This window comes from Aspergillus clavatus, genomic scaffold, assembly GCF_000002715.2.
Source record: "Aspergillus clavatus NRRL 1 1099423829799 genomic scaffold, whole genome shotgun sequence".
NCBI lineage: Eukaryota > Fungi > Ascomycota > Eurotiomycetes > Eurotiales > Aspergillaceae > Aspergillus > Aspergillus clavatus.
In genome coordinates, this window is record NW_001517100.1 from 678,538 (window position 1) to 704,245 (window position 25,708).

At 50.5% G+C, this 25,708-nt stretch overlaps 17 protein-coding genes across 17 annotated transcripts, besides 2 other annotated features; 8 read left to right on the plus strand and 9 right to left on the minus strand.

The window, feature by feature from the left end:
- Nucleotides 1-2,185: 2,185 nt before the first annotated feature.
- Nucleotides 2,186-3,238, minus strand: ACLA_066830 (NAD(P)/FAD-dependent oxidoreductase; the record flags this gene model as incomplete). The annotated part of the gene is made up of 2 exons (XM_001272472.1): nucleotides 2,186-2,756; nucleotides 2,808-3,238. The coding sequence occupies 2 exons, from the start codon at nucleotides 3,236-3,238 to the stop codon at nucleotides 2,186-2,188; spliced, it is 1,002 nt and encodes a 333-aa protein (XP_001272473.1).
- A 242-nt stretch (nucleotides 3,239-3,480) lies between these two features.
- ACLA_066840 (putative O-methyltransferase) lies at nucleotides 3,481-4,821 on the plus strand (the record flags this gene model as incomplete). The annotated part of the gene is made up of 2 exons (XM_001272473.1): nucleotides 3,481-3,736; nucleotides 3,788-4,821. The coding sequence occupies 2 exons, from the start codon at nucleotides 3,481-3,483 to the stop codon at nucleotides 4,819-4,821; spliced, it is 1,290 nt and encodes a 429-aa protein (XP_001272474.1).
- Nucleotides 4,822-4,971: 150 nt separating this feature from the next.
- Nucleotides 4,972-5,847, plus strand: gliG (glutathione S-transferase gliG; the record flags this gene model as incomplete). Its single annotated transcript, XM_001272474.1, has 3 exons — nucleotides 4,972-5,393; nucleotides 5,451-5,534; nucleotides 5,592-5,847. 3 exons carry the CDS (start codon nucleotides 4,972-4,974, stop codon nucleotides 5,845-5,847), a joined length of 762 nt encoding a protein of 253 aa, XP_001272475.1.
- A 123-nt stretch (nucleotides 5,848-5,970) lies between these two features.
- Nucleotides 5,971-7,583, minus strand: gliC (cytochrome P450 monooxygenase gliC; the record flags this gene model as incomplete). Its single annotated transcript, XM_001272475.1, has 3 exons — nucleotides 5,971-7,192; nucleotides 7,244-7,431; nucleotides 7,491-7,583. The coding sequence occupies 3 exons, from the start codon at nucleotides 7,581-7,583 to the stop codon at nucleotides 5,971-5,973; spliced, it is 1,503 nt and encodes a 500-aa protein (XP_001272476.1).
- A 268-nt stretch (nucleotides 7,584-7,851) lies between these two features.
- Nucleotides 7,852-9,131, plus strand: gliJ (dipeptidase gliJ; the record flags this gene model as incomplete). Its single annotated transcript, XM_001272476.1, has 3 exons — nucleotides 7,852-8,047; nucleotides 8,096-8,255; nucleotides 8,339-9,131. The coding sequence occupies 3 exons, from the start codon at nucleotides 7,852-7,854 to the stop codon at nucleotides 9,129-9,131; spliced, it is 1,149 nt and encodes a 382-aa protein (XP_001272477.1).
- A 498-nt stretch (nucleotides 9,132-9,629) lies between these two features.
- Nucleotides 9,630-10,922, minus strand: ACLA_066880 (putative NRPS-like enzyme; the record flags this gene model as incomplete). The annotated part of the gene is made up of 1 exon (XM_001272477.1): nucleotides 9,630-10,922. The coding sequence occupies one exon, from the start codon at nucleotides 10,920-10,922 to the stop codon at nucleotides 9,630-9,632; it is 1,293 nt and encodes a 430-aa protein (XP_001272478.1).
- Nucleotides 10,923-11,036: 114 nt separating this feature from the next.
- ACLA_066890 (uncharacterized protein) lies at nucleotides 11,037-11,443 on the plus strand (the record flags this gene model as incomplete). The annotated part of the gene is made up of 2 exons (XM_001272478.1): nucleotides 11,037-11,155; nucleotides 11,212-11,443. 2 exons carry the CDS (start codon nucleotides 11,037-11,039, stop codon nucleotides 11,441-11,443), a joined length of 351 nt encoding a protein of 116 aa, XP_001272479.1.
- Nucleotides 11,444-11,832: 389 nt separating this feature from the next.
- On the plus strand, nucleotides 11,833-12,555 carry ACLA_066900 (GNAT family N-acetyltransferase; the record flags this gene model as incomplete). The annotated part of the gene is made up of 1 exon (XM_001272479.1): nucleotides 11,833-12,555. One exon carries the CDS (start codon nucleotides 11,833-11,835, stop codon nucleotides 12,553-12,555), a length of 723 nt encoding a protein of 240 aa, XP_001272480.1.
- Nucleotides 12,556-12,658: 103 nt separating this feature from the next.
- ACLA_066910 (putative nucleoside-diphosphate-sugar epimerase) lies at nucleotides 12,659-13,641 on the minus strand (the record flags this gene model as incomplete). Its single annotated transcript, XM_001272480.1, has 4 exons — nucleotides 12,659-12,898; nucleotides 12,946-13,147; nucleotides 13,195-13,487; nucleotides 13,621-13,641. The coding sequence occupies 4 exons, from the start codon at nucleotides 13,639-13,641 to the stop codon at nucleotides 12,659-12,661; spliced, it is 756 nt and encodes a 251-aa protein (XP_001272481.1).
- Nucleotides 13,642-13,695: 54 nt separating this feature from the next.
- On the minus strand, nucleotides 13,696-14,575 carry ACLA_066920 (alpha/beta fold hydrolase; the record flags this gene model as incomplete). The annotated part of the gene is made up of 2 exons (XM_001272481.1): nucleotides 13,696-14,271; nucleotides 14,321-14,575. The coding sequence occupies 2 exons, from the start codon at nucleotides 14,573-14,575 to the stop codon at nucleotides 13,696-13,698; spliced, it is 831 nt and encodes a 276-aa protein (XP_001272482.1).
- A 360-nt stretch (nucleotides 14,576-14,935) lies between these two features.
- ACLA_066930 (uncharacterized protein) lies at nucleotides 14,936-16,431 on the plus strand (the record flags this gene model as incomplete). The annotated part of the gene is made up of 2 exons (XM_001272482.1): nucleotides 14,936-15,490; nucleotides 16,168-16,431. 2 exons carry the CDS (start codon nucleotides 14,936-14,938, stop codon nucleotides 16,429-16,431), a joined length of 819 nt encoding a protein of 272 aa, XP_001272483.1.
- Nucleotides 16,432-17,194: 763 nt separating this feature from the next.
- Nucleotides 17,195-18,730, plus strand: ACLA_066940 (purple acid phosphatase family protein; the record flags this gene model as incomplete). The annotated part of the gene is made up of 2 exons (XM_001272483.1): nucleotides 17,195-17,324; nucleotides 17,370-18,730. 2 exons carry the CDS (start codon nucleotides 17,195-17,197, stop codon nucleotides 18,728-18,730), a joined length of 1,491 nt encoding a protein of 496 aa, XP_001272484.1.
- Nucleotides 18,731-18,857: 127 nt separating this feature from the next.
- Nucleotides 18,858-18,877: a microsatellite.
- Nucleotides 18,878-19,074: 197 nt separating this feature from the next.
- On the minus strand, nucleotides 19,075-19,363 carry ACLA_066950 (uncharacterized protein; the record flags this gene model as incomplete). Its single annotated transcript, XM_001272484.1, has 2 exons — nucleotides 19,075-19,183; nucleotides 19,251-19,363. The coding sequence occupies 2 exons, from the start codon at nucleotides 19,361-19,363 to the stop codon at nucleotides 19,075-19,077; spliced, it is 222 nt and encodes a 73-aa protein (XP_001272485.1).
- Nucleotides 19,364-19,683: 320 nt separating this feature from the next.
- Nucleotides 19,684-19,732: a microsatellite.
- Nucleotides 19,733-19,763: 31 nt separating this feature from the next.
- Nucleotides 19,764-21,189, minus strand: ACLA_066960 (putative MFS monocarboxylate transporter; the record flags this gene model as incomplete). The annotated part of the gene is made up of 3 exons (XM_001272485.1): nucleotides 19,764-20,684; nucleotides 20,733-20,970; nucleotides 21,023-21,189. 3 exons carry the CDS (start codon nucleotides 21,187-21,189, stop codon nucleotides 19,764-19,766), a joined length of 1,326 nt encoding a protein of 441 aa, XP_001272486.1.
- A 194-nt stretch (nucleotides 21,190-21,383) lies between these two features.
- On the minus strand, nucleotides 21,384-22,255 carry ACLA_066970 (uncharacterized protein; the record flags this gene model as incomplete). Its single annotated transcript, XM_001272486.1, has 2 exons — nucleotides 21,384-21,785; nucleotides 21,848-22,255. The coding sequence occupies 2 exons, from the start codon at nucleotides 22,253-22,255 to the stop codon at nucleotides 21,384-21,386; spliced, it is 810 nt and encodes a 269-aa protein (XP_001272487.1).
- A 422-nt stretch (nucleotides 22,256-22,677) lies between these two features.
- On the plus strand, nucleotides 22,678-24,102 carry ACLA_066980 (Zn(II)2Cys6 transcription factor; the record flags this gene model as incomplete). The annotated part of the gene is made up of 3 exons (XM_001272487.1): nucleotides 22,678-22,845; nucleotides 22,895-23,239; nucleotides 23,290-24,102. The coding sequence occupies 3 exons, from the start codon at nucleotides 22,678-22,680 to the stop codon at nucleotides 24,100-24,102; spliced, it is 1,326 nt and encodes a 441-aa protein (XP_001272488.1).
- A 37-nt stretch (nucleotides 24,103-24,139) lies between these two features.
- On the minus strand, nucleotides 24,140-24,832 carry ACLA_066990 (HAD family hydrolase; the record flags this gene model as incomplete). The annotated part of the gene is made up of 1 exon (XM_001272488.1): nucleotides 24,140-24,832. One exon carries the CDS (start codon nucleotides 24,830-24,832, stop codon nucleotides 24,140-24,142), a length of 693 nt encoding a protein of 230 aa, XP_001272489.1.
- Nucleotides 24,833-25,708: the final 876 nt, after the last annotated feature.

Sequence of the window (25,708 nt, forward strand, 5' to 3'; positions counted from 1 at the left end):
TATTTTATCTCCTAATTTATAAGGGTCTTTCTATAGCTTACTATCTATAGATAGATAACTAAATAAAATACTTAAATAGTATGCTAGAATAGTACTTATAAACCTATATTAACTTTAGTTAGGAAGACTAGGTTAATTATCTCCCTATTATAAAGTTTATCTATAATAATATATATTAGGTATCTATTAAGAATATATCTTTCTATATAGTTATAGGTGTTAATTCTTATATAATAGTAATAGATTCTATAAATTAACTAGAGGATAAGGTTATAGAAGAGTTAGTTATAAAGAGACTAGCTAAGCTAGAATATACCTATAAGTATATAAAGGAGGCTCTAGTAAAAGCCTAAGCCTACTAAAAGAAATATTATAATAAGAAATATATTATAAAGATATTTTAAGTAGAAGACTAAGTCTAGATCTTTATTAAGAATATATTATAGATTAGACTAACTATAAAGTTAGACTAATTAAATACTAGTCTAATATAAATTATAGAATATATAAATAACCTAGCCTACTATATAAATCTATTACTAGGCCTTAAGATATATAATATATTCTATATCTTTATGTTCTATAAATATAAGAAGATAGAAGGGATAAACTTATAGAAATACTTCTCTATTTATAAAGCTATAGAAGAGGATTATAAATATTACCTAAAGGTAATCTTAGACTTATAAGAAGATAAGTAATTTATAGAGTATTATATTTAATAAAAGAGATATACTAAAAAAGATAATACTTAGGAATCTATATAAGACCTATACTACCTATAGATCTATAAAGACTATATAAGGAATCCTATATAAAGAGGAAACTTATTCTTATTAAGAAGAAGATAAAATAATAAATAAAATAAATATAAAAATCCCTAACTCCTAAATTTATTATTATAAAGATACCTAATATTAAGCATAAGTATAATATAGTTTATAAGGCTAAAAAGATAACTACTAGATCTAAGACTACTTAAAAAAGTAGTTCTTATAGCTATAATAGAGATAGTTATTATACTTTCTAGCTAATCTACTAGAAATATATACTATAAACACTAAGCTTATACTTAGATTATAATAGATACTATACTTCTAGCTAGTAAGAGATCTTATCCTAGCTCTAGTTATAAGGATAGCCTTATAAAGCTAAGTATAGACTTCTAGCTAACTAGGTATATTAAAGCTATACTAATTAATAAAGTAGAGTAGGGTTCTAGTAACTTATGCTTACTCCTAGCTTAATAGGGATTATAATCCTATCTAGGATAGGAGCCCTATAATTACTACTAGATTCCTCTATAAGTAGGGGAGGAACTAAGCATCTAGAGATAGCTCTATTATTAGGCTAGAAGCCTAGGTAGTAATACTACTAATAGTAATGTTAGTCTTTTAGCCTTATGGTCTGTTAGAATCCAGCTAGCATTCTTATGGATATCTACTATTAAACCTCTTTATAAGCATTCTCCTTTTATACTAGTTCGCTAGCCTTTCTGGGTAAAGGATCCTTATAATATATCTCTATGGTAAAAACGATATCTACCTTTTGTTGAAGTAGTCCGCCCCAGTAGCAGTTGTCAGAATCCGCGGAACCGTTTGGAGAGCTGTATGCTGTCATGAAATCCAATGAAGGTCACATTCTTCCTAAACGAGTATTCTAAACTAGAGGTCAATCCTACTAGCTAAGCAACATGCAAACCGGAAACGATGGATCGTGCGGTCCATTCAGCAAGAATGAGAGCAAAATGAGAGATATATTTAAATACTACAGTATGAGATAGCTAAAGTCTGGCAAGCTATCCTAAGGAGGGTATCCGAGTTAGTGGGGGGAAGACATCTAAAGATGCCAACTTAGCAGGTTCCTGATTAGGCATAGTGAAGATTGTTTCCGTAATATGAAGTAAACAAATGACTACCGACTGAAGAAAGAGGGAAGGAAAGAGAGGGCATTTATGGAGGTAGGTACAGCGAAACTAATTACATGATAGTACAGAGTATTATTAAGGGCTGAAAACAGGAAATGTCCGACGGGCTAGAAGCCAGCCGATTCAGCCTAAACCATACTAGGTTCGAATTGTACTGTGTAAGAGATTGCTAAGGGGTTTGAATGCTCCGAAATTCGAAATGGCGTACATGTCGCATCATCCAATGACTAAATCTATCTGACTAGCCGTTCTGCCCAATCAGTCGATTTTACTCTGCAAATCCTGCCATTGCTCCTGCTCCAACCGAGCGGCCACCGACGCTGCAACCCCTTCACCCATGGACAGCGCCTTGAATAGGGTCCGCCTGTCCAACGAGATACAATCACCAGCCGCGTAGACTCCGTCCATGCTGGTCATATACGGCGCACGCGCTGAAATGTGGATGGCGCCTGATTCCGCCAATTCAAGGTCCAATTGCCTCGCAAATGGTCCACAAAGTTGCGGGGTCGGACAGTGATAAAGAAATGCTTCTGTTATAGCAGTGCCGTCGAGCAGGTGAATGACTACGCCCAAGGAAGTACTGACGTCCGGCTCAAGGCGTAGAATGTTTTCCCCTTCAATTTCCGTATCTGGCGGTTTCCGGGTCTGGAGGGCTTGCGCCAGCTCGTGATCGCCATTGGTGTAGACATGAACTTGACTGTTGTATTGCCGGATCCGCCAAATGGTGCGCAGGGCCATTGTAAGCTCCGCCAGCTCTCCAACAGCCAGAACCGCTACACTTCTCGGAGAGACGTGACCTGGTGGTTGTTGTGTAGGTGGAGTCGTATGTCTGATCGAATTTTAGCGTTTTGAACAGGATTCATTGGAGAAGTAGGCTTACATGCGCTGCTGTCGCCAACAATTATCATATCCCTCTATATCCGGGAAGACCTCAGCGGCGCCATGGGCGAGGATCAGAAGTCGTCCCCTCCAGGAGTTGCCATCTGGGTCCTCTGCTTGAAAGATCCCATCAGCAAGGCGCTGCACCCTGATGATGCGTCGTCGTTCAATGCAGACATGAGATGCCTGTTGCTGGATTTCCTCCCGGGCAAGATCGAAGAAGCTAGGGTTCTCAAATGGGCCTTCTAGAAGAAAGTTGCTGCTTGGGCGCGGTGACTTATTTAGCTGCTCATCACTTTTGTCCGCTGGAGCACTGCATGCGCTGAACAAGATAGTGCGATGATGCCCTCGACCTAAGTCCCATGCTGCCTTCAAACCAGCTGGGCCTCCACCGATGATTAGAGCATCGGCTGGTGTGTTAAAGCTTTCCATCGCTAGACGAAGCCAAGAGTCTATTCCTGGAGGGCTTCCTTTGCAGCCCTCTAGATGACCTTTATGTGCTGGCAGCTGTTGTCCCAACAAATCATTACTGATTCGGGCTCCGAATTTGCTTGATCTCCGCTCCAAGCTGCCGGAGGGGGGGGGGGGCTTGACACTATATTTTAGCCCTTTGGACAGGGCAAATGTTCAACTTGACGACCAATTTTAGGAGTTTCACTAGTGCTATTGACAGAATGACTATCATGACACTGAAAGACGTCGAGGAGCCCAAGCTTCAAACTACTCTGGAGTCACTCATCGCTCAGGTAGAGGCGGCGCGTGATGCCCTGCTGGCAAATGGGCAAAAGGGATTGCTTCAGACACTCCATCCCGATCAAAAATTGCCGGATTCGGCATTGGAAGCCCTGGCGGGCAAGGCAATCAACCTCCTGCATGAAACCCAGCAGCTGCTTGAGCCAGCACATCTCGTTCTTGCAGATCATTTTCTAGGTATGGTGCAATCAGTTTCTCTCTTATAACTAGCTAATGCTCTCTACATAGGCTACGTGAGCACGAAATGTCTCTGCGCAGCGGTGGAGCTGAAACTCGTTGACATTCTCGCGGAACAAAATGCACAGGGCCTGACTGTAGCCGAGCTGGCACAGGCCAGCGGCGCTCACCCAGACCGACTGGAGCAAATACTTCGCGTCCTGCGCAATAACAACATTTTCGATTTGAATGCAGCCTCGGGTCGATACCGCAACAATCGCGTTTCTGCCCTGCTGCACACGACAGACTGGACGCAGTGGCACAATTGGGTTGACCTCTACGGAAATGAGTTCTATGATATCGCAAGAGGTATCCCACAGTCGATTCGTCAGAACGAGACACGATGGGGCGCGCAGATCAATTTCAATACGGACGACGATATGTTCACCTTTTTCCAAGCGCAGGGATGGTTGCCCCGGCTGCATAGAACATTGGGCGGCAGTGCCATCGCCCAAGCCCCCGGTATTCTGGCCGACTACCCCTGGCACGAAGTCGGTGACCGGGCGATCCTGGACGTCGGCGGCGGTGGAGGCGGCTTCCTGGCGTCTCTCCTTCGCGAAAATCCCGAAATGAAGGGCGGCATTTTCGACCTACCTCGCACCATCGAGCACGCAGTGAGTCTCTTTCATGAGCCTGATGGGCCATACTATGAGCTGCGCGACCGTGTCCCGCACGCGAATCTCATTGGCGGAGATTTTCTGCAGTCCGTGCCGGCGTTCGAGGTGTACACGATGAAATGGGTTCTCCATGACTGGAAGGACCCGGATGTGCTCACCATTCTAAGACGAATCCGGGCAGCCTTGATTCCTGGACCAGTCAGCCGCCTTGTTGTGCTAGAGTCAATCTTGTCAGATGGGCAGATGGGACGTCTATCCCGGTATGGTGATATTAACATGATGATGACCGCTAATGGCCAGGAACGCTCCGAGGCGCAGTGGCGCCAGCTAGCTGCCGAGGCTGGGTGGCAGGTTCACAGCATCCATCCACTACGGAGGGCATGGGTGTGCGCAATTGACCTTCGGCCCATGGAGGGTTGGAAAGCATAGCGATCCGGGGACCGACCATAGTTTTGCTCTAGAATCATACTCATATACATACACTAGTAGAAGACTGCAAATCAACAAGAAACTGTTCATTCCTCGTGCACATATCAAGTTTTTTTCGAATGGCTAATGCAATCTCTTCCTCAGTCTCTAATGGGGCTGTCGTCTGGGGTGACTTTGAGTACGATGGGAGAGTCATTCTGTATATCATCAAAGGTGCCTCACCCATCGGAGTTCTACAAAAGTATATTGCTAAATGCCATTGCAGCGGACGAGACGTCCTACATCAACTACATCAAACCACTCATTTTAGCCGAGGAGCTGCAATTTCCCCACCTGCTCTCTGTTATCGACACGCGCGATGAGTGGTTCTACAGCATCCATCCAGAACGCATGGTCCCGTCTTTGAAAGATCAAGACCCTGTCACAGGCGAGAAAGTCATCGTCTTCGAGAGCACGGCCTGTCTTCAATATCTTGCGGACCGATTCGACGCAGACGGTAGCTGGAGTGGCCGCACGGCCGCCGAGAAGGGCGCTGTCCTGGCCTGGACGGCGTATCAGACTGCAGCCTTGGGGTGAGTAAGATGGCTGGCATGCCTTCGAGAGATGGATCTTCATTTGCTAATTTTCAGGCCCACGGCGAAATACTGGTTATATTTCATGCGAGGCTATCCCACGCGAGCTAACCCAGTTCAACTCCCACGGACTATTGAAAAGTGTGTTCCTTGTCAACCCATGGACATCTTCTTTCTGGTGTTTGCTGACCCTGGCAGATTGCATGCAAACACTTTGAGGCAATGGGATATCCTGGAGAAGAGACTGAAGGAGGCCGACCAGCAGTACATTGCCCTGAAGGACCGGCCAACTCTCGCTGATTTGTCCTACTTTCCTTTCGCAATGCCGTGGATGTTTACTTTCCTAGGCGTGGACATCAAGGATTGGCCACAAATTCAAGCTTGGAGTGAACGTATGTTGAGCCGGCCTGCGGTGGCTCGGGTGTTGGAGCGCGCTCCTACGTTAGGGCATTGATATTGAGCTTCTGCGTCTCAACTAGATGTCATGATAGTATTTTGTTTCGTCTTATATTTTTATATTCTTAGTACAATGATCTATTGCTAAGGTAATATATTCAATCTACAATGATACCGGTGCTCATAATTTGGTCATTGGCACATCGCGCGGCTCACACTTGAGCTGCATGTCGGGCAGTGTAATCCAGGATTCTGAGTCTCGTTTCCACTTGTCTTCGTCTCCATCCAGAATCCCCATTGTGTAATTCTCCACCAGATGAGCCAACAAGGCCCGGATAACCAGATCCGCGACATAGCGGCCCATACACTGGCATGGCCCAAATCCAAAACGCCAGTACTGATACCGCAGCTCCGTCGCCCGATGCTTAAGAAAGCGATCAGGTCGGTAGCTCTGGCTGTCGGTTCCCCAGAATTCGTTGTGGATATTCAGCGCGTATGTATCAACAACTATGTTGGTGCCGGCCGGGATACAGTATCCCTCCACCGTACGGTCCGTCGGCGCGGACTGTGCGACAGTAAACGCTGCCAGGGGTTTGAGACGGGCAGACTCTAAGACACAAGCGGCCAGGAGGGTTGAAGAGGAGAGGAGATATGCTTCGCACGCTGTTGCAGTCTGCGCCTCATCCCGCACTCGGTTTTGAATCTCCGGGTGCGCCGCCAGAAATACCAGATTCCAGGAAATGCCCCCTGTGGTGACATCCAGATTTGCGAAGAGCGCCTCGTCAATGGTCTGGTAGATTTGCTCCAGGGAGACTTTTCCGGACTGAGCGGCTTCGGTCATAGATACAATAGGAAGGCTCCACTTGTTCTGGTTGCAGGCGTGCTGGTAGGCTTGCTGATTGAAGCGCCTGAAGCGCGACTTGAAATCGGTCAGCTCACGGTTTGTTGCACTTGGGACATATCGCGACCATCTCCAGCGGACGAGCCCTCCTTGAATCATGCGCCTGAATAGCTGCTCGCGGATAAGGCACAGCTGTTGTAGCTCCTCGCGCATTGCGATGTCGATCTCGCCATAGAAAATTTCCGCGACGATCCAGAATGGAAGCATTTTGAGGTCTTGTGCAGGGTGTATGCGTCCCTGTTGAAGATCCCCATGAACATGCAAGCTGGAAAAATGCTGCCGGATATGTCTCAGGACCAACTGAACGTAGGCTGGCGCCTTGTCATGTTGAAATGGCACTTCTGCTACTGCGCGCAGATGCCTCCAGGGCTCCTGGCTGATCAGACCGACACATTGACCTAGGAGCTCACTCATCAAATACCCAGAATTGTTGTTCTCGGCCTTTGAATGCTTGTTGGAATCTCGAAAAACGGACTGTACGTGATGCGGTTGGGTAAGAACTCTGCTATTCATAAGCACTAGGCATGGAAGACACGGATCTAGATGTGCCTACACTTCTGGCTTCATTCCAGACCAAATCCGGTAAATTTTTCCATGCTCCTTCTCCCACGCGTCACGATTCTCAATGCCTTGCAGGAACTTGCCGACATCGCCCTGGCCATTGGGCCACTGGTATGGACAGGTGGGCAGAGTGTGAGTGCCATCAATAGAGCGGATGGGATAGCGCCAGCGAAGATATTTCTGCACACCTCTCAGAAAACTGGCTAAATTGGCTAAATCAACAGAAAAAGAATACTTACGTCTATAATGGCTGAAAAGATTGAGTTGGTAACCTTTCGAGGCAGTAAGGTGACCAGAACCAGAACAGGCAATGCCAGGATGATCCATGGCATATTCCCGCTCTGTGTATAGCGATCTATCATTGTTGGCTGTAATTTCTTGACTATTGAAGCTTCAGACTCTGCCACATGATCCGAGACTTCTTCTGGCCGGAGGGGGTATCTCAATAATACTCACCAGTTTCACCCGGCGGCCGAACAGCATCGGAACCGGCAGACATCTGGTTTCGTACATATTGAATATTCTTGTGCTGATACCTATTATGGCTCTTGCTACAGAGAGGCTTCTACATCAATCAAGCCCAGGAGGTTATACAATTCCATGGCTGAGAAACAGGATATTGAGCAGCTGCATCCCAGCCGGAGGCCAGCAGAGATACCCTGGGAAAATCGCCAGCGCAGACTCAGACATGGCCTCCTCCTGACATTGCTTGCATTTGTCGGAACATGCCTCTTTCGACTGACATTTCATGCTCTAGATCCTCTGCAACAGGTGCTTTCTCAAATGCCCTTGACAGGTATGACTCTTTTGACAGACTCAATGAAGCAGGGTTGACAGCGGCTAGATGGACATAATGACTTCCCCATTTGGACCCGAGCCTTCTACCGCAACCACATCTATCAAGATAATTTCACAGATCAAATCCGCCTGTATGGACAGGTGGACTTTCCGCGCCTGCGGCAGGGGCGCCTAGGGGCCCAATTCTGGAGTGTTTATGTGGAATGGTAAGTCATCCAGAATTTCACAGCCCAAGCATACTCACCCATTCATTCAGTCCCCGAGAGCCCTATAACCTCTCCTCTGACAGTGATCACGCCTACCATGAGATCGTCAGAGACACCTTCCAGCAGATTGACCTTGTCCGCCGGCTGACCGAGCATTTCCCGGCCTCACTGGTTCCGGCGTCGTCGGTGGCCGAGATACGCCACAACTTCAACCACCACTCCGGGCGCATCTCTAGTCTTCTCGGTATTGAAGGCCTGCATCAGATCGGCTCCAGTCCTAGCATTCTGCGCGTGTACCACCAGCTCGGGGTCCGTTATGCCTCGCTCACTCACACCTGTCACAACCATTACGCCGACAGCGAGGCACCAGCCGACGCCCAACATCACGGACTCTCCGCTGCCGGCGAGGCGCTGGTTGCCGAGATGAACCGCCTCGGTATGATTGTCGACCTCTCCCACACCAGTCGAGAAACACAGCGCGCCGCACTGGCGCTTTCACGCGCTCCGGTCATGTACTCGCATTCGTCGGCGTATGCGCTCTGCCCTCACTCGCGCAACGTGGATGATGAGACCCTGCGCATACTACAGCAGAATGACGGCATCATCATGATCACTTTCTATCCTGAATACACCAATTGCGAGGATCCTGAGGCGGCAACTCTGGCGGACGTCGCGGATCATATACAGTATGTAGGCAATCTTATTGGGTACCGGCATGTGGGTCTGGGAAGTGACTTTGATGGAATGCCTCGCGGGCCAAAGGGCTTGGAGGATGTGTCTAAATATCCAAATCTTGTCCAAGAATTGCTCGATCGGGGTGTTACTGTTGATGATGTTGTCGCTGTTGTGGGGGGGGAATGTCCTGCGTGTTCTTGAAGCTGTGGAAAAGGTCGCCCACGAGTCGCGTCATCTGTTGCCATTGGAGGATGATGTTAAACCATTTTTTGGGTAAAAGAGATATCAAACTTGATCGGTAGAACGAAGGAGCAGGTCTTGTAACTGCTTCCAAGTATACATCCGTGGCCTCAAGGCCACAAGGACGAATAGATAAATCCCAGAATTTGCTAAGACGCATTCCTGAGGGAGCCCATCTAAAATTGTACTTCAAATCATTTTTCGACTCTCATAAGTCGAATCCAGATTATTCCGTATACCCTTCAACATGTCCGCGGGCAAAGTCCTAGTGAGTACTTTCCCGCAATCTATATATACATATATTTCATCTACAGGTGTATGTACTAGGAAAGACTACACTTATCCTGACGAATCGCTATATGGATTCATAGACGCAATGCTCAAAATTATTATCTGTATGAAACACTCCAGCCTTCAATGAGCCAAAAACAAAAGAGGCAAATGAGAATAGAATAAGCCCTAGAGGTCTGCGAGAGGTATCCCGAATACTTTGTCCGCCTCTAATATTTTTGGTTCCGGCACATCAGCCAAATCCACCAACCTGTCCCTAATGCGCTCGTACGGAACGTCCTGCACCAGTAATGCCAGGGCTAGCGATATCCGTCTTTGTATCAGCCAAATATCCTTTTCAGAGAAGCAATCTCGATCGTATTCCATCCTCAGTAGTAGCTTATCCTCAGATACTGCGCTGAATTCACATAAAAGGCGAAACTTGGCCCCTTGGGGAAAGGTATAGCAGGTCTGAAACCCTGGAACGGAGAGCTCCAGGCCATTTGAATGGCTGCGGCTGTGGAAAGTCACCACCGTCTCGAAGAAGGGATGATCTGGCGGGGCGGATTTGACCTGAAGATGTGACAGAAGCTGGTCCCAGTGTATGGCGTGGCTGACCGAGGCGCGGACGGAGCGCTGGACTGAGTCAAGGTAGGACCCGGGCTCGGTTTGAGGGCTGTAGCGAATACGTACGGGTAAGGGTTCCAGAAAAAGACCAACAACGTCTAGTTCTTCATTGGATTTCCGGTTGATGTAGGGAAGGCCGAGAACAATATCAGTAGAAGGAAGAACAGTGGAGGGATCATCAAGACAGAGGGCTACAGCGGCGAGAGCCAGCTGTTGTGGTGTGATGGAGAACTGATTGAAGAAGCCAAGCATGCCTTGGTACACGGACTGGGAAATCTCACAGAAAGCAGAGGTTCCGTGGTAACCCCGGCGATGGACTGCGTGGCCGAGAAGGTGCATGGTGGGCGGCTGCTCTCCGAGACATTCAGACCAAAAGTTCAGGTCGCAGGGGGTTGGCTTGTCTTGCCAGAGAGTGCTGTTCATGTACGACTGTGAGTTGCACGGAAGAGTGCCGCCGCGGTAGTGGGCAGAGATCTCGCGCAGAAGTATCTGCATAGTCGTTAGGTCGGCGACGATATGGCTCATGGTAAAGATAAGGTGAGACTCTGAGAGAGCGGCGCGAATCGGGGGCAGGTTGGTCAATGCGAAGGGTCGGTTGATCTCGATCCAGGGATCCATGACTCTGATATGCCGGACCCGTGGTGGCAGGTGGCTGTACTGGCGCCTCGCTGTCCTTGATTTCCGAGAGAAGACGTAGCGAGAACGCAGAATGCGGTGCCGGGACAAGACTGCGTTGCAGGCGTCGGCAAGGCGGACACGGTCAACAATGTCGCTGTCGATCTTGGCCATGAAGCTAACATTGAAACTAGACGTGCCCTCCTGGGCTTGATATTTCTGCCACCATTCTTGTTCCATTGGAGAAAGCGTTGATTCCCCCGGTCAGTCAGCGTGAGTCGATTCGCTCTTTCGCCTTTTCGACTGCCTGATGGGAGCACTGTTCCGGCCGGCACCTCGGTCTCCGCACCGGCTATGTTGGCCAACACAGACAAGATGCTCTGGGATGATCCCTTGGTCTTTGATGGGTATCGATTTGAGAAACTGCGCGCCATCGGTGACAACGAGCAGAAGTTTCAATTGTCATCCACTAGGTACGTTGTCTGTATATTTTTCATATTGAAACTTGCCTCTCATTTTCGCCTTCTAGCACGTCGGAGCTGAACTGGGGATACGGCACCCATGCATGTCCGGGCCGTCACTTTGCGAGCAATCAGATCAAAGTGCTTATGGCGGCCTTGCTCTTGCGCTATGACTTTCGATTCGCAAAGGACCAAAACTCAGACACGGAGTACAAGAGGCCATCCAATGTGGTGGAAGGGGTTCGCATCATGCCAAATCCGAATGTTGAGGTCTTGATTCGAAATCGAGTCGAGATGTAGCATCGCTCCCGAGTGTATGCAAGGAACCTAAGCTATGCTATGAACTATGAATAGTAGACGGAATGAGGCTCTAGATTAAAAATGTGCAGAATGCTCTTTGGGACGGAATTGACGATGCAAGACGCATCGGGCCCCGGTGGTTTTATCGGTTCCCGAGACTGTATAATAGTATATATATTATAGTAGCTACTATAAAAAATATATTATGGCAGCTTTATAGCTATAGTCCGTAGTCCACTGTACTTACTACCTACTTCCACTAGTTGGGATTAGTATCTTCTGACAGGATGACTCATTTCTGCTGATCCGAGCTGAGATGCACATCAACTCAATGATATTTTCATAAAATCGCAAGCTCTATAAAAAAAATTGAATACAAAGTTATTATTATGTCGAATCGTCCTGTAGGTCCAGTGGTTTTGCTGCCTCCAGCCAAGAGGCCCTCGCCTGTCACTCTTGAAGGCCGCACCACCACTCTGATCCCATTACGCCCTGATCACGCCGAGCAGCTTTTCCCACTCGTCGGAGTCAATGATGAAGCAAAGGCTGCCTTATGGGACTACATGTCTGACGGTCCGTTCAGCGATGAGTCTTCTTTCCAAGCAGCAATCACGGCAAAATCCACATCCTCGGACCCATTCTACTTTGTTGTGATTGACAATCGGGATACAACCACTAAAGGCCAGGCATTGGGCTACATATCCTTGATGAACATCATCCCTCAGCATCTGAGCATCGAGATTGGAAATGTCCTCTTCTCTCCCGCACTACAGCGTACAACCTGCGCCACTGAGGCAGTCTACCTGCTTCTCAAGTACACGATTGAAGTTCTGGGTTATCGTCGTGTGGAATGGAAGTGCAATGCGCTGAATGCTCCATCGCGGCGGGCGGCGCTGAGACTAGGGTTTACGTTTGAGGGGGTCTTTCGGCAGCATATGGTGATCAAGGGGAGGAGTCGGGATACGGCCTGGTTTTCTCTGCTGCGGGAAGAGTGGGAAGATGCTATCAAGGAGACCATGCAGGCATGGCTGGAGGAGAGTAACTTTGACCAAGATGGCAAGCAGAAGAAGGGACTGGAAGGATTTAGGACGAGGAAGCAGGACAAGGCTTGAGGGCTAAACTATACATCAAGACAAATGGACTCTGTGTCTACATTGAAGAGCAAGTCTATTAGGTTCATCGCTAAACATGCAATACCAGACCACGAGCACCCAGTTAAGATATCCTCTCACTGATCATCCTGGAATTCTCCCACGTCTGCCTCTTACTCCCCGCTAGCGCAAGATCGACCATCTGACTCGCAACCTTGTCAACCGGGATTGAAGGCGTAACTCTGAACGCCACACAAGACAGGTGCATCCCCTTGGTCAAGACCACCCCAGGACGCACGATGAATGTCTCAATTGTATCTGTATTGTCCTCACCATAAGCCACAATCTCATTTTCCACTTGTCCCTAGAATGGATTAGTGATCATCCCTGCACTGCTTATAGAAGACATACTCTGATGCGGCGGTAATCCTGTGCAAAGTAGAGTGGCTTGTTCTGATCGCGTTCGGCCAATCTTCCGCTGCAATACACGAATCGGAATCGCTTCCCTGCAGGTGCTACAGCTTTATCTAGTGCTTTTAGAGCGGCGAGAGTGTAGCCGATGCAGACCTCGCGGAGTATGTCATTGTCCGAACTAAGCGGTTTGCCGAGTGTCCTGTGGCTCTTAGTATTCGGATCATCTAAGTAAGACTAAGGTAATACCATATGCAGGCTTCGGCGCCTCGCAGGTCAGATATCAAATCATCGGAGTAAGAGAGGAAGTCGGTGATGATTTTGACTGTCAACTTGGGGTTATTTGAGACGGTGGCTGGCAGTTCACGACGTGCCAGGACAACCACCGACGTGATTGAGAGGTTCTGGAGACATTGTTTAAGGACTTCGAGGCCGACGAAGCCTGTTGCACCGGTCAATATCACTTTCATCTGGTCGATATCCGTCCAGTTCGATGTTTGGGGTGGATGATCCCAACTGGCAATCTGAATGGCTGCATAGCACTAAAGTGGACTACAAACTACTATATACAGTTCAATATTCCCGCTAAGCTATATTTTTTTTTTCAGATTTATGATTAATCATCATCAATATTAAAAATCGAAGTCATACCCATAACAACTCATAATTACTCACTCTAAGGACAGGGTTTGTCATTAAGCATTGATTGCAGTCTCCACGACGCACTGCCATCCTCAGCATGCCATGAAATCATGTCACAATCCTCTTTACGAATTCCTGCATCCATCCAGCCACATCAGACGCCTCCCTCAGATGAACGACCAGATGGCCTTCGTCCTTGATAACCTCCAGACGAGCATCAGCATTGACGAGTCGCTGCTGGATGCCCTTCGCATCCTGCAACGAATAGTTCATGTCATTCTCGCCGTGGATCATCAACACCGGGATGTGGATCTCTCCCAACCGCCCCAGGACAGAATCCATTCGCATAATTGAGTTGAGCACTGGATCGATATTCTCTGCGCCCGAGTGCCGATCGGTCAAGTGCTTCTTGATTCGCATGGCAGGCGGCCCATTAAGATCGGGGTTTCCGCCCCAGCTGAGGATAGCCGCGTTCATGATCTGCTCGCTCGGCGTGGGTGTCGATATCCACACGTCGCGTAGCTGGTTGAATGAGTCGCGTTGCGCATCCGTCATCTCTTTGGCGCTAGAGGCGAGTAGGATAAGGCCAGAGAATCTGCTCTGATCAAGTAGCGCCATGCGGATGGCGATCGCGCTGCCCATGGAGATCCCGGTGATTATCACCTTACTGAGGTTGAACTCTCTCTATTGAACGTTAGTTCTGATTTCCTCGAGAAGGGACAGGACTACGTACCAGAAGAGCCAGGGCATTTTCGGCTTGGTCCCACAGACTAAACTCGTTGCGGCTGGAGGTAGTCTTGCCATGGCCGGCAAGGTCGATTCGAACGAGGTTAATGTTGGGTAAATTTGGTGCCAGAAGCTGGACCGTCTCATCCCACATTGTTGTGGACATCCATGAAGCGTGAATGAAGATGATCATAGGATGCTCGTTCACGAGGGGGGCCTCAGTCTTCCAAAATAGTCTGTTGCTTGCATATCCAGAAGGCATGATAAATGAGTATGTCACAGACTAAGCTGGTTGATGAAATAGTACTTCGCATCTTGAATGCAAAGTATTTATCTTCAAATTGGTTATGTTATGGTCGCCTGCGGTGTGTTTCCCACCATAATGTTATGCTCGGATAGCGTTACGAAGGACCTCACGAACACGAGAATCCAGCGCGTTTTCCTCTTCTACCAATCTAACGGATATGTAGCTATCTATCTCCATGCTGTGTGAATCGCCCCTAGAGAGAAACAGCCGAGTATGTAAGGAACTGCTGCTAAAATCGGCCTGATTTCATCCACTCTTCCATGGAAACCCCTTTTTGTATTCCTGGATAACCATCACATCGACATTCAAGATCAAATGGCACGGATCAGGCAGTTCACACCAAAGGAGTTCCTCGATCATGCAGGCAGGCCGTATACCGTGATTGGCGGGACACCTTCCTCCTGCTCCAATCCATCCACCGTCATAGAACTGGGAATTCATATCTACACGCTGTCCAACTTGACAGAAGCTGCACAAACAGTCAGTACCGCATTTCTCACAGGGTTTGCAATGTCTCAGTGCGGCAATTTGTCTAATTACTGGCCCCGTGTGGATGTATATTCCAAGCTAGGCAGTATCGACGAATGTATTGAGCACCACCGGGCTGAGAAGGTCTACAGGAAAAAAGCCTTGAAGGAGATGCACCAAGAGATAGCTGCCGTGACTAAGAGTGAGGACGATGCTGAAGAAGCCGTTAGGGCTCTACGAGGTAAGCAGCCGCTGCCACATATTGTGCCGAGTTGGGCGTGTACAGAGCGGTTCTGGAATGAAGTATCCATGGGCTCTTGGTGGCGATATCGGGGCTTCATACTCGTTATACCTGAGGAGTGTCAGTCCTGGAACGATGTTTTGGAGAAGGGATTATGGATGGTGTGTTTCGACCAATGGAGACGCACATGGATGACTGCGGGCCGGAAGAGGATGCATTAATTGACGAAAGGGAAGGGTGGATTGAGGTTGAAAAGGTCACCTATGGGCCTGCGGTTGATATCAAGCGGGTACTAATCTGCAATGAGTGCGAATTGCCCCAAGGCGAGTCGGAAGTACCTCAAGTACAGAATACTCTGTTGAATGAATGGAGCCGGCTTACGGGCGTCTTATGGGACTACACATATCATCCTGTTGTCTGCAACTCTTGTGCGAGATGCGGTCCGCATGAGTGTGAGCTCGACCTGTAAGCGAATAGCCCTGGATTCCAAGAAAGTTCTAAATTTCCAACAGGGATGAGCATTTCTTCGATGAGGATGCACAATGCGTGGCCTGTGGACGGGCCACGGAATATCGACGACGCAGCAAGAGACTCGCACGGCAGCGCCGAGCGCGTGGGCTATAGGACATGTTATTGTCAAAGGTCTGCCTTTTCTTCGGCCTAAATAAGATCTACGCGAAAGCATGATTCCATCTGCCTTTCGGGAACCGGATGTGGAGGAGTCCTGAAGCCCACACGCGAAGCCCGGTCAACGGACCGTCTGATATCTTCCCCTCTGCACTCGTCGTACTTATGCCGGGTAAGACCTTAATTGCCATCGATTATTGACTGGGTATAGTGCATTAACGCGGTCCACAATCGTGCCATCCTCGCCGTGGGAGAAGGGGAGCTGGCGGAGGTAGATCCGTTGGCCATTGTCATCGAAGAGCAAATCTCTTACCTTGCAATCGAAACTGCTCTAGATGGGGTTTTGCAACATCTGGGCGACAGTCCGTGGGCTTATGTCTTTAAGGTCATTCGGGACGGCTTCAACAAAGACAATCCGCGCAGACCATTCTGTCTTTGGAAAGGTGTAGATGGTGAATTTAATGACAAGCTTTGATCCGGCAAAACGGCCCGTGAAGCACTGGCACTGCACACGCATGGTTTGAGGGCGTTTAGATTATGAAGGACACGATCATTGAACTCCACCCTTGATATTCGTCCAATGCCGGCTGGGAAAGAAACAGGTGCTGTGTGTATGCTCATATCCTACTACTGAAGAGCTGTAGCTAAGATGCGAATACCAGGCAGAGCTGTATGCACTGCTAGATGGGATAAGAATCACGGTCAAAAGCCATGAATTCGCCTAAACATACCCCAAATCCATGATGTTCCTGCATAAAATTGGTCCCACAGAGTAGATGACAAACGCCAACCTCGGCAGATAATATCCATCACAGAGGGGTATGTAGTAATGCAGCGTCGCTTCCCTTCAGTCTTGCTGATCACTAACAGGCATTTGCTGGGGCACGTGGACGCTATGCTGTGAATTCTGCAGTTCATTAGTGGTCGTAGAAGAATTCCAGACAGGTTCCTGAATCCTGAATCCTGATAGCTTGTAGCCCGTCGGAGTCCCACCCGTGGAGCTTCACGGCCATCCAATAATGGCACCGCCATTACGCGAATTATGCATGTATCTTCCTGCCGTGTGCAGTCGAGAGCGTGATCATGTCTGTCATCCTGATTGATGGACATCATTCGCAGTTCTCCGTCACATGCGGGATCGACGGTGATCAATAACTGCCTCAAGAGTACTTAAGAGCCTATCGGGATGTCGCCATCTACGAACGATAGGATCAGGTCTATCGACAGCAGGAGTCGCGATGAAGAACAATCTATTCACCACGCTGTCCGTCCTCGCGACGGGCGCTCTGGCAGCGGTGGACTATCCTCCCCTTCCCGAGGACCTGACTACGCCTTTCCAGCAGCGTCTCGCTGTATATGGACCTAATGGTACGGCTTCCATTGCCCAGTGTAAACAAAAGCTAACAGGAACAGCTGTCTCCGTCGGCTGGAACACCTACCAGCAGATGAACCAGGGTTGCGTTCAATATGGTACATCCAGCGATGCCCTAACCTCCAGGGCGTGCTCGTCCGTTTCCACGACGTATGCCAGTTCACGCACCTGGTCCAACGCGGTGGTGCTGTCCGACCTGGCCCCGGCGACGACCTACTACTACAAGATCGTGTCCGGCAACTCGACGGTCAACCACTTCATGAGCCCGCGGCTCGCCGGCGACACCACCCCCTTCACCATGGACGTGGTCATCGACCTGGGCGTCTACGGCAAGGACGGCTATACCCTCGCCTCCAAGAAGATCAAAAGGTCGGACATCCCGCACATCCAGCCCGAGCTCAACCACACCACCATCGGAAGCCTGGCGCGCACCATCGACGACTATGAGCTCGTCATCCACCCCGGCGACTTCGCCTACGCCGACGACTGGTACCTCAAGATTGACAACCTGCTCCACGGCAAGGACTCGTACCAGTCCATCCTGGAGCAGTTCTACGACCAGCTCGCGCCCATCGCCGCCCGCAAGCCCTACATGGCCAGCCCCGGCAACCACGAGGCCGCCTGCACCGAGGTCCCCTTCACATCGGGTCTCTGCCCCGAGGGGCAGCGCAACTTCACCGACTTCATGCACCGCTTCGCCCAGACCATGCCGGCCGCGTACGCCTCGCGCTCCTCCAGCACCGCCGCCCAGTCCCTCGCCGCCAAGGCCAAGGCGCTCTCGAACCCGCCCTTCTGGTACTCCTTCGAATACGGCATGGCGCACGTGGTCATGATCAACACCGAGACCGACTTCCCCAAGGCCCCCGACGGCAAGGACGGCTCCGCCGGTCTCGGCGGCGGGCCCTTCGGCACCTCCACGCAGCAACTCGACTTCCTCGCTGCCGACCTCGCCAGCGTCGACCGCACCGTCACCCCCTGGGTCATCGTCGCGGGCCACCGCCCCTGGTACACGACCGGCACGGGCAGCTGCGGTCCCTGCCAGGACGCCTTCGAGGGCCTGCTGTACCGCTACGGCGTCGACCTGGCCATCTTCGGCCACCAGCACAACTCGCAGCGCTTCCTGCCGGTCGTCAACGGCACGGCGGACGCCAACGGCATGACGGACCCCAAGGCGCCCATGTACATTGTTGCCGGCGGGGCGGGCAACATCGAGGGCTTGACCGCGGTGGGCACGAAGCCGTCGTACACGCAGTTCGCGTACGCGGATGATTACAGCTATGTGACGGTCTCGTTTGAGGATCGCAATCATCTGCGGGTCGACTTTTTGCGGTCGGGTACGGAGGAGCGGCTGGATTCGAGTACGCTGTACAAGAGCCATGCGGCGCAGTTTGTGGTGCAGTAGGTGTATAGATGCAGTAATGGACGGAGAATATGTACATAGTCGGTCGGAGACAAGGGGAATTTAGCAAATAGTTCAGTTTTCAGGCAGAGAAGCGGGCGTATATATAAAGGGATCGAGCCAGCTCGATTGTGTGTGTGTGTGTGTGTGAAGGGCCCTTGCGGGCGGTTGGTCCTCCACCATATGGCCATGATGGGTCATCTGGCCGTCTTGCAGATCAGTTCGAAGTGATTGTAGCAGTTATGACCTTTCGTGAACGGTGCATGTCAGCGACTGGCATGGCATCATTCGAGATCTCGCGTGCGACCGGACGGAGGTATGGGGATTCGGTCGTTCTCGAGGACGGACTACCGGTCGTCGACATTCCAGCGGCGCGCGTCCTCGGCCTCGCGCGCATCTCGTCTCTTATTCCGGTAGAGAAAGTAGCAGCAGACACAGATCGCGATCAGGACGAGTCTAAACAGTCAGTTTCCGTGTAGAAAATTGGGATTCTTCGGTGGAAAAAAAAAAAAAAAGCACGTACATCCCCACGATAATGCCCGGCACGCCTGTCTTGAGAAAATCGCTGACGGGCTTCTCACACTCGGCCGAATTCGCATTACTCGCGTCGCATTCTCGTCGCAGAAGAATGGCCATTATTGTGTCTGCCCGTCGTAGTGACTGTGTGATCAACTTGATCGTCGCGTGGATGATCTGGGAGAGGGAAAGAACCAGGGAAATCAGAGCGGGAAAAGACGCAAGTTACGCAACACAGAATCGAGAAAAAGGGGCAGGCTGGGTTTAAAGCCAATCGCACAGACTGAAACCATGGTCGATCGAGGCGAGACATTTGTATCTGGGGGTGCGAGGACAGATCCAATAGAAGGGCCATAAAAGGAGCCGTTTGCGGTGCTGTCCACATGGGCGGCGCACTAATTTTAGCCCCTGATTTCCCTGCTTGGCAGGAGGCGTTATAAATATGATAATAATACGAGATGATATGATATGATCTGCTCTGATCTGATACATCCAGTGCCATTAATAGCCAGCTCTCTCTCTACATGATGTTTCGGTTGGTTGGTTTGTTATGGCGATCATACCGCAGCACCACCATCGTCGGCCACAACTGCAACATCACTGCCCCAAGCATCAGACAGCCCGCAAACACCTGTGCTCGGAGGAAGTATGCCTGGTCCAAATCCACCAGCGCTCCAGCAATAGGTGTGCCGACCAGCGCCCCGAACGAACTGATTCCCCACATCATCCCCATGCGCGTCCCTAGGTAATTGGGGTCGGGACACAGCGCCGGATGCCCGATGATTGCCGTCGGCGCGGTGACAAGCACACCGCTGAGGAATCCCCAGTAGCACGCCCATACGATGAATCCCGGCGTCGAGGTCGCTGCGATCCAGGTGAACATGGCCAGCGCGGAGCCCGCAACGCCGCTGAACAACACGTAGATGGGCTTGACGCGCCGGCCGAGCAGGTAGGGCACGACGCGACCAAAGGCCGACGCCCCGTTGATGATGGCGACCATGTAGAAGGACAGGCTGCGCGTGGTGTGCAGCTGCGTGCGCGCATATGACGGCACGTAGAATAGCGGGATGTAGTAGGCGATCATGACGCAGGTCAGGGAGACGGAGAATAGCATGAAGGGGAGGTCAGTCAAAGCCTTGAACTCGATCATGCTGCGCGCGCGTGTGCGCTTGCCCGGTTTACGGCACAGGATCAGTCCGATGATGAGTGCGAGGAAGACGTTGATAAAACCGATGCTGCGCACAGTCCAGGGAAAGCCGATGCGCGGCTGCAGCTGGCGGAACATGATGGGGAATACGACGCTGCCGACACTCGAGCCGATGGCCGCGCAGCCGATGGCGATGGGCCGCTTCGTGGTGAAGTTGGAGGAAATGACCACCATTGCCGGAATATAGGCGATGCCGCCGCCAATGCCGACGCAGAAGCCTTGCGCCAGGAGGATCTATGAGAGTTAGACGCTGCGTGCTGGACCATCCTGTGGGAAGCATACCTGGTAGTACTTTGTCGCCAGGCTAGTCATCATGATGCCGAATATCACCAGGCTCATCCCAACTGTAATCAATGGGCGCAAGTATCCCGAATCAACCAGAGGACCTGTCACGACACCCACCATGACAATCAGAGTCGCTTGCACACTTCCGACCCACGAGATAGCCGATGGTGATTGTTCGGTGAGGAGCACAGTCTGGTAGTATTCCTGAAATGCGCCATAAGTCGCCAGCAAACCCCTATCTCGTCAGCTTGATGGAGACACTTGCTAATATTGATAGCAAGTCTCACCATGAGTTTACAAACACACAGAACCCAGCAACCACCGTGAGCCACGCCTGCAACCCGCCATTCGGAATGGGCTTCACGGGTTCCGCTGCCTGGACGGGCTGCTGGGGGACTGTGTCCGGTTCATCCTCGCGCAGGGACGGCGTCTGTGATTTCTCGATTGATCCCATATCTGCCCTCGATCCATATCCGCCTGATCCCAACCTCCAATCCAAAGCCCGGTGATGGGAAGTCTTTCCTTATAAGCTTGATCATCGGAATCGTTCCCCGTCTCCCCGCAGTGGAGACGGCCGTTTTTCCCGTGGGGTTGTTCCCGTGACTAATAGCCGGTGCTCGGCTGTACAGACGGCATTTCATTGATGCTTTATAGAGGGATTACGATATTATCATGTTGTTGTCTCGACTGAATGGCGACGTAGATGGTAGATACTCGGGTGGTGCTGCATCTCCTGTATGAAGTATGCGAAGCATGCGGGTGGAGCAGACGGGGAGTCAGTCCCCTTTGCATATCCCCAGAACCTTCAACAATAACACGCTCGACGGAATTCTCCGCACGCTCAACCGGCATTGGCCTTCGCTTGATCTCAGTATGCAGCTCCATTGCCCGTGTGTAGCCGGCCAGAACCGTCTGTTGGTCACCGCTACAACTCGGCTGTGAAGCTCGACCACTCAGTGGTGGAAGACAGCTTTTCACTACCATCGCATCACCATGCCAGCTCATGTAAAGGTATTCCTGCGACGCTGCATACCCGTCCTCCATTCCTTCCTCACCAAGTGCAGCACCTCCGTCAGAGCAGCACATGTTATATAAACTACTATTCCACAGACCAACGCCAGTCCCAAGAATAGCGCGACAAATACCATCCAGCCCAGCTTATGCGCAATCCACCGCACCCAAAGACCAGTATCGATCACATCCAGAGTACGTTGTTTCCAAAAGTAGAGCACAAGGAACATCCAGCTGGCGACGAGGATCTCATCGATCATCAGGCAGAGATGCAGCACGAGGTACAGACTCATCCGGCCCGAGAAGTACGCTTCCAGCCATTGGGTGAGTGGGTTGCGGACCGCGGAGACTCGGGAATAGTGGTCGTTGCACTCAATGGCCTTGTAGGTCCAAAAGGCAACAATAGCAAGAGACAGAATAGCCAAGGGCCAGTTGTGGCGGAAGTCAATCAAGGCGTCGAGGAGCGAAGTCAAAATCATTGGCTCTGGCGCATCTTGGGCGTTCATCATGGTCGAATTGGGGTCGATTTAGTCAATAGCTTATCGGAGATATATTGAGAATTTTCTTGAAATGGCCAACATCGTATTCATGTCTGATGGCGTTATAAATGTTCAGCCACTCCTCGCTTGAATCCTTGAATCGGCCAGAAACGACAGGCAGCATTTATTCCGCGTTTAGTGCCGGAATTCTCAGATGAGGCATGGAAATTGGAAACAGACGGGGCACGACTCCAACTGCCAAGAGATTTTCGTAAGAGAAAGCCTGGTGATTGGAAACATAAGAGTCATTCCAGTGCATTATTGCTTCTCCTCCTCTTGGAATGATAATGCGAGACTTGAGGTGACCTCGTATTGCGCACGTGACCGTGGCGATGCCTCCGATTCAATCATCATCCTGACTTCGTATCTGGCTGAATGCAAATCAAACAAGGATGGCTATGTCCCAGACTGTCATCTCAGATCAGATCCGTAACATACAGAAATGGCAGAGCGTCATCCGCCTGCCAGTCGAGCGGGCGCAGTCACCTCCATATCATGCTCGACGACCACACAAAAAGTCACGATCCGGGTGTAGCACCTGCAAACGACGCAGAGTCAAAGTAAGGCGCAACCGACTTCCAAGGGTTCTCAGCTAAAGATGTGCGACAGTGCGATGAGACAAAGCCGATTTGTCGCAGATGCGACAAGATTGGCGCTTCCTGTGTCTATAGCCCTGTCCCGGGATCGTCCCCAGAGAACAACGCCCTTGAAAAGGTCAAGGGACCAGATAGAACAGCATTCGCTTTCTCTCTTAATGATCTTGAGAGCAGGATCAACAGCACTCTGGAACTAAATGGAGGAATCTACAGTGTCGACGGAGTGAAAGATCCCAAGAGCGCGCATCCCATCACCCTTGTAGCTTTTGAGCATTTCATCCGTTCGTCGACGAAAACAGTTTGTCATCCATCCATTCGTCATGTCATGGAAAGTGATATGATCCGAACGGCGTTTCAGGTAAAATTATTGCCGGCCTATCCGGGTGAAGTTACAGCTAACGACGACAGAGCCCCCATCTGATGTACACAATCTTAGGCGTCGGCAGTCTCCATCTCAGCCGGATGCGTCCCCAAACCCAAGTATATCGTCTCGCAGAAGCCTACTTCTGGCAACAGGCCATCAAAGCCTACCAGGAAGCTCTATTGGGAAGAGTCACCGCCCAGAACGTTGACGCCCTCATCTCAACCTGCATGTTCATGGGCATCACGTCCATCTGCCCTGACCACTTTCAACCGACTGACTCTTGGGTTCTTTCTGGTAACCCTGGAGCCATGAACTGGCTTTCTCTGCAAAGCGGGCTGCGCTGTATCTTGAAGCTCGCAGGCCCGTATATCCCGTCCAGCATCTGGGCATCGGCTTTCCAGCAAACTCACCGGGAGGAAGTCCAGTTGTATGACGAGGCAATTCTACAAGGGCGGGAAGGTCTCGATCCTGACCTGGCGGATCTGTGCCAAGTCGACGACTCAACCACCGCTTTAACGAATCCGTACTACGAGCCTCTGAGGCTGCTTGCGGCTATATTCACATTGGACAGGAATCCAAAGAATGCGGCTCAATGTGCGACGTTTATGGGTCGACTTGAAAATAAATTTCTGGCGCTCCTGCGAGCAAGGGATGTGCCTGCACTTTTGATCCTGGCCCATTGGATGGGTCTCATGTGCACGCTCGCCGAATGGCAGCCATGGATCGAAGCGAGAATCCGCGGCGAATGCACCGCTATCTGCATATACCTGGAATATAGCACAGACCCGAGGGTGCTCCGGCTGCTTCAGTTTCCTGCGAGCGCCTGTGGATATCCACTGGTATATCCGATCATTTGAGTGCGCCAGCACCTATGTAGTTTTGTGATATGTTTGGCTATTGCTTCGCCACGATGTCCAGAACCTCGGATAATGAATCCACCGTGTAATCCGGCTGAAACGATCCACACTCTTCTCTATCTCCCTGTCCAAACCGGCACCAACAGACTTTGGCCCCAATATTCCGCGCATACTCCAGATCCGCAATTGTATCTCCCACCATGAGCACCTTCGCCGGGTCCAGCGCTACCCCGTCCCCATGTACTCTCTTGAACCGTGGTACCAGCACCTCCGTGTAACTCGTCGGATCCGGCTTTTTCTCCGACCCCGGCGTGCGATCACCGATAATCAGCGTCTCGTGGAAATACCCTGATAGATTCATCCGCTCCAGCGTTGTCCGGATCGCAGGGACCACCTTGTTACTGACAATGGCAATCGGGATGCCCCGCGCCTTCAGCCCCTCCAGCACCTCCTGCAGTCCCGGGAACGGCTTAGTGAATTTCCCCTCGTGTGTAGTGTAAAGCTGGCGGTAGGTTGCCACCCATGTGTCTTCGTCGAAGGTCTCATCTGGGTGCAGGGCGCGAAAGGTCTCTGACAGGCCGACGCCGCTGGCCATCAACCGGCGGGCCTTATCGCGGGGGATCTCGTATGAGGGGAGGAGCGTGGAGAAGGTGAGGGCCGCTGCATGTTCGATGGCGGCGCGGGTGTCGAACATTGTGCCGTCGAAGTCGAAGATGACGAGGTCGGTCATTTTGATGGTGTTTGGGTTTGTTATCTTGTGCAGAAAACGTTGAGAAGGTCTATCACAGTGGTTGATTTGGAGTGATCGGTAGTGAGACTAGGGTGAGTCACAAACAGGTGGACACGGGGGCCGAGGCTATTGGAAACAACTGTGGATACTCGATTTAGACTACCCGGTTTCATTCATATACTTTGCAATATAGTTATTGTTCTAGTCTACTGTTCTTATCGAGAGATCGAAGGTACTCATTTGCTGGGTGTTTTGTCATTGTACGGAGTACTATGCGCCGGGATCTCTTCCCACTATATATCGCAAGCACTTTGTTCACCAATTCACAGTTAGCGTATCGACCCTGGTTAGGACCACTTCGATTTATCAGTATGTCCTGGTGGTTGAAGATGCCCTATGATGTGTCCATGGAAACCATATACATTACAGACAGACCGAGGATGGGTATGGCCCAGCCCCATCACTAAGCGATAGCGTCCACAGAGCCAGCAGTTCTAGGTATCCAATATCCTTGCAGATATTGATTGTAGATGAGGGATGAGGACAACATGATGGCCGCGATATCAGGTAGTTGGTGGACATTTTAATTCCATGATGTCGACAACTACATCCATCACGACCAGACAGGAAGCGATGTCTGGACACACCTTCTCAGCTGAATGGCGAGTATGCAACATATGGTTTCAATAATAAGAATTGATAAGCGTTCGAATATAAAGCAAAACATTGGAAGAGCAATCAATAACCAAGGGTACACAATGTACAATCAAGTAGATATAAGCGAACACGTCGACAAGAACCAAAAGCTTGCAGCTCATGCGGCCACACCTTATGAGGATCAACGAATTGGGACTCTTGTGGCAGTTCCCGCAACAA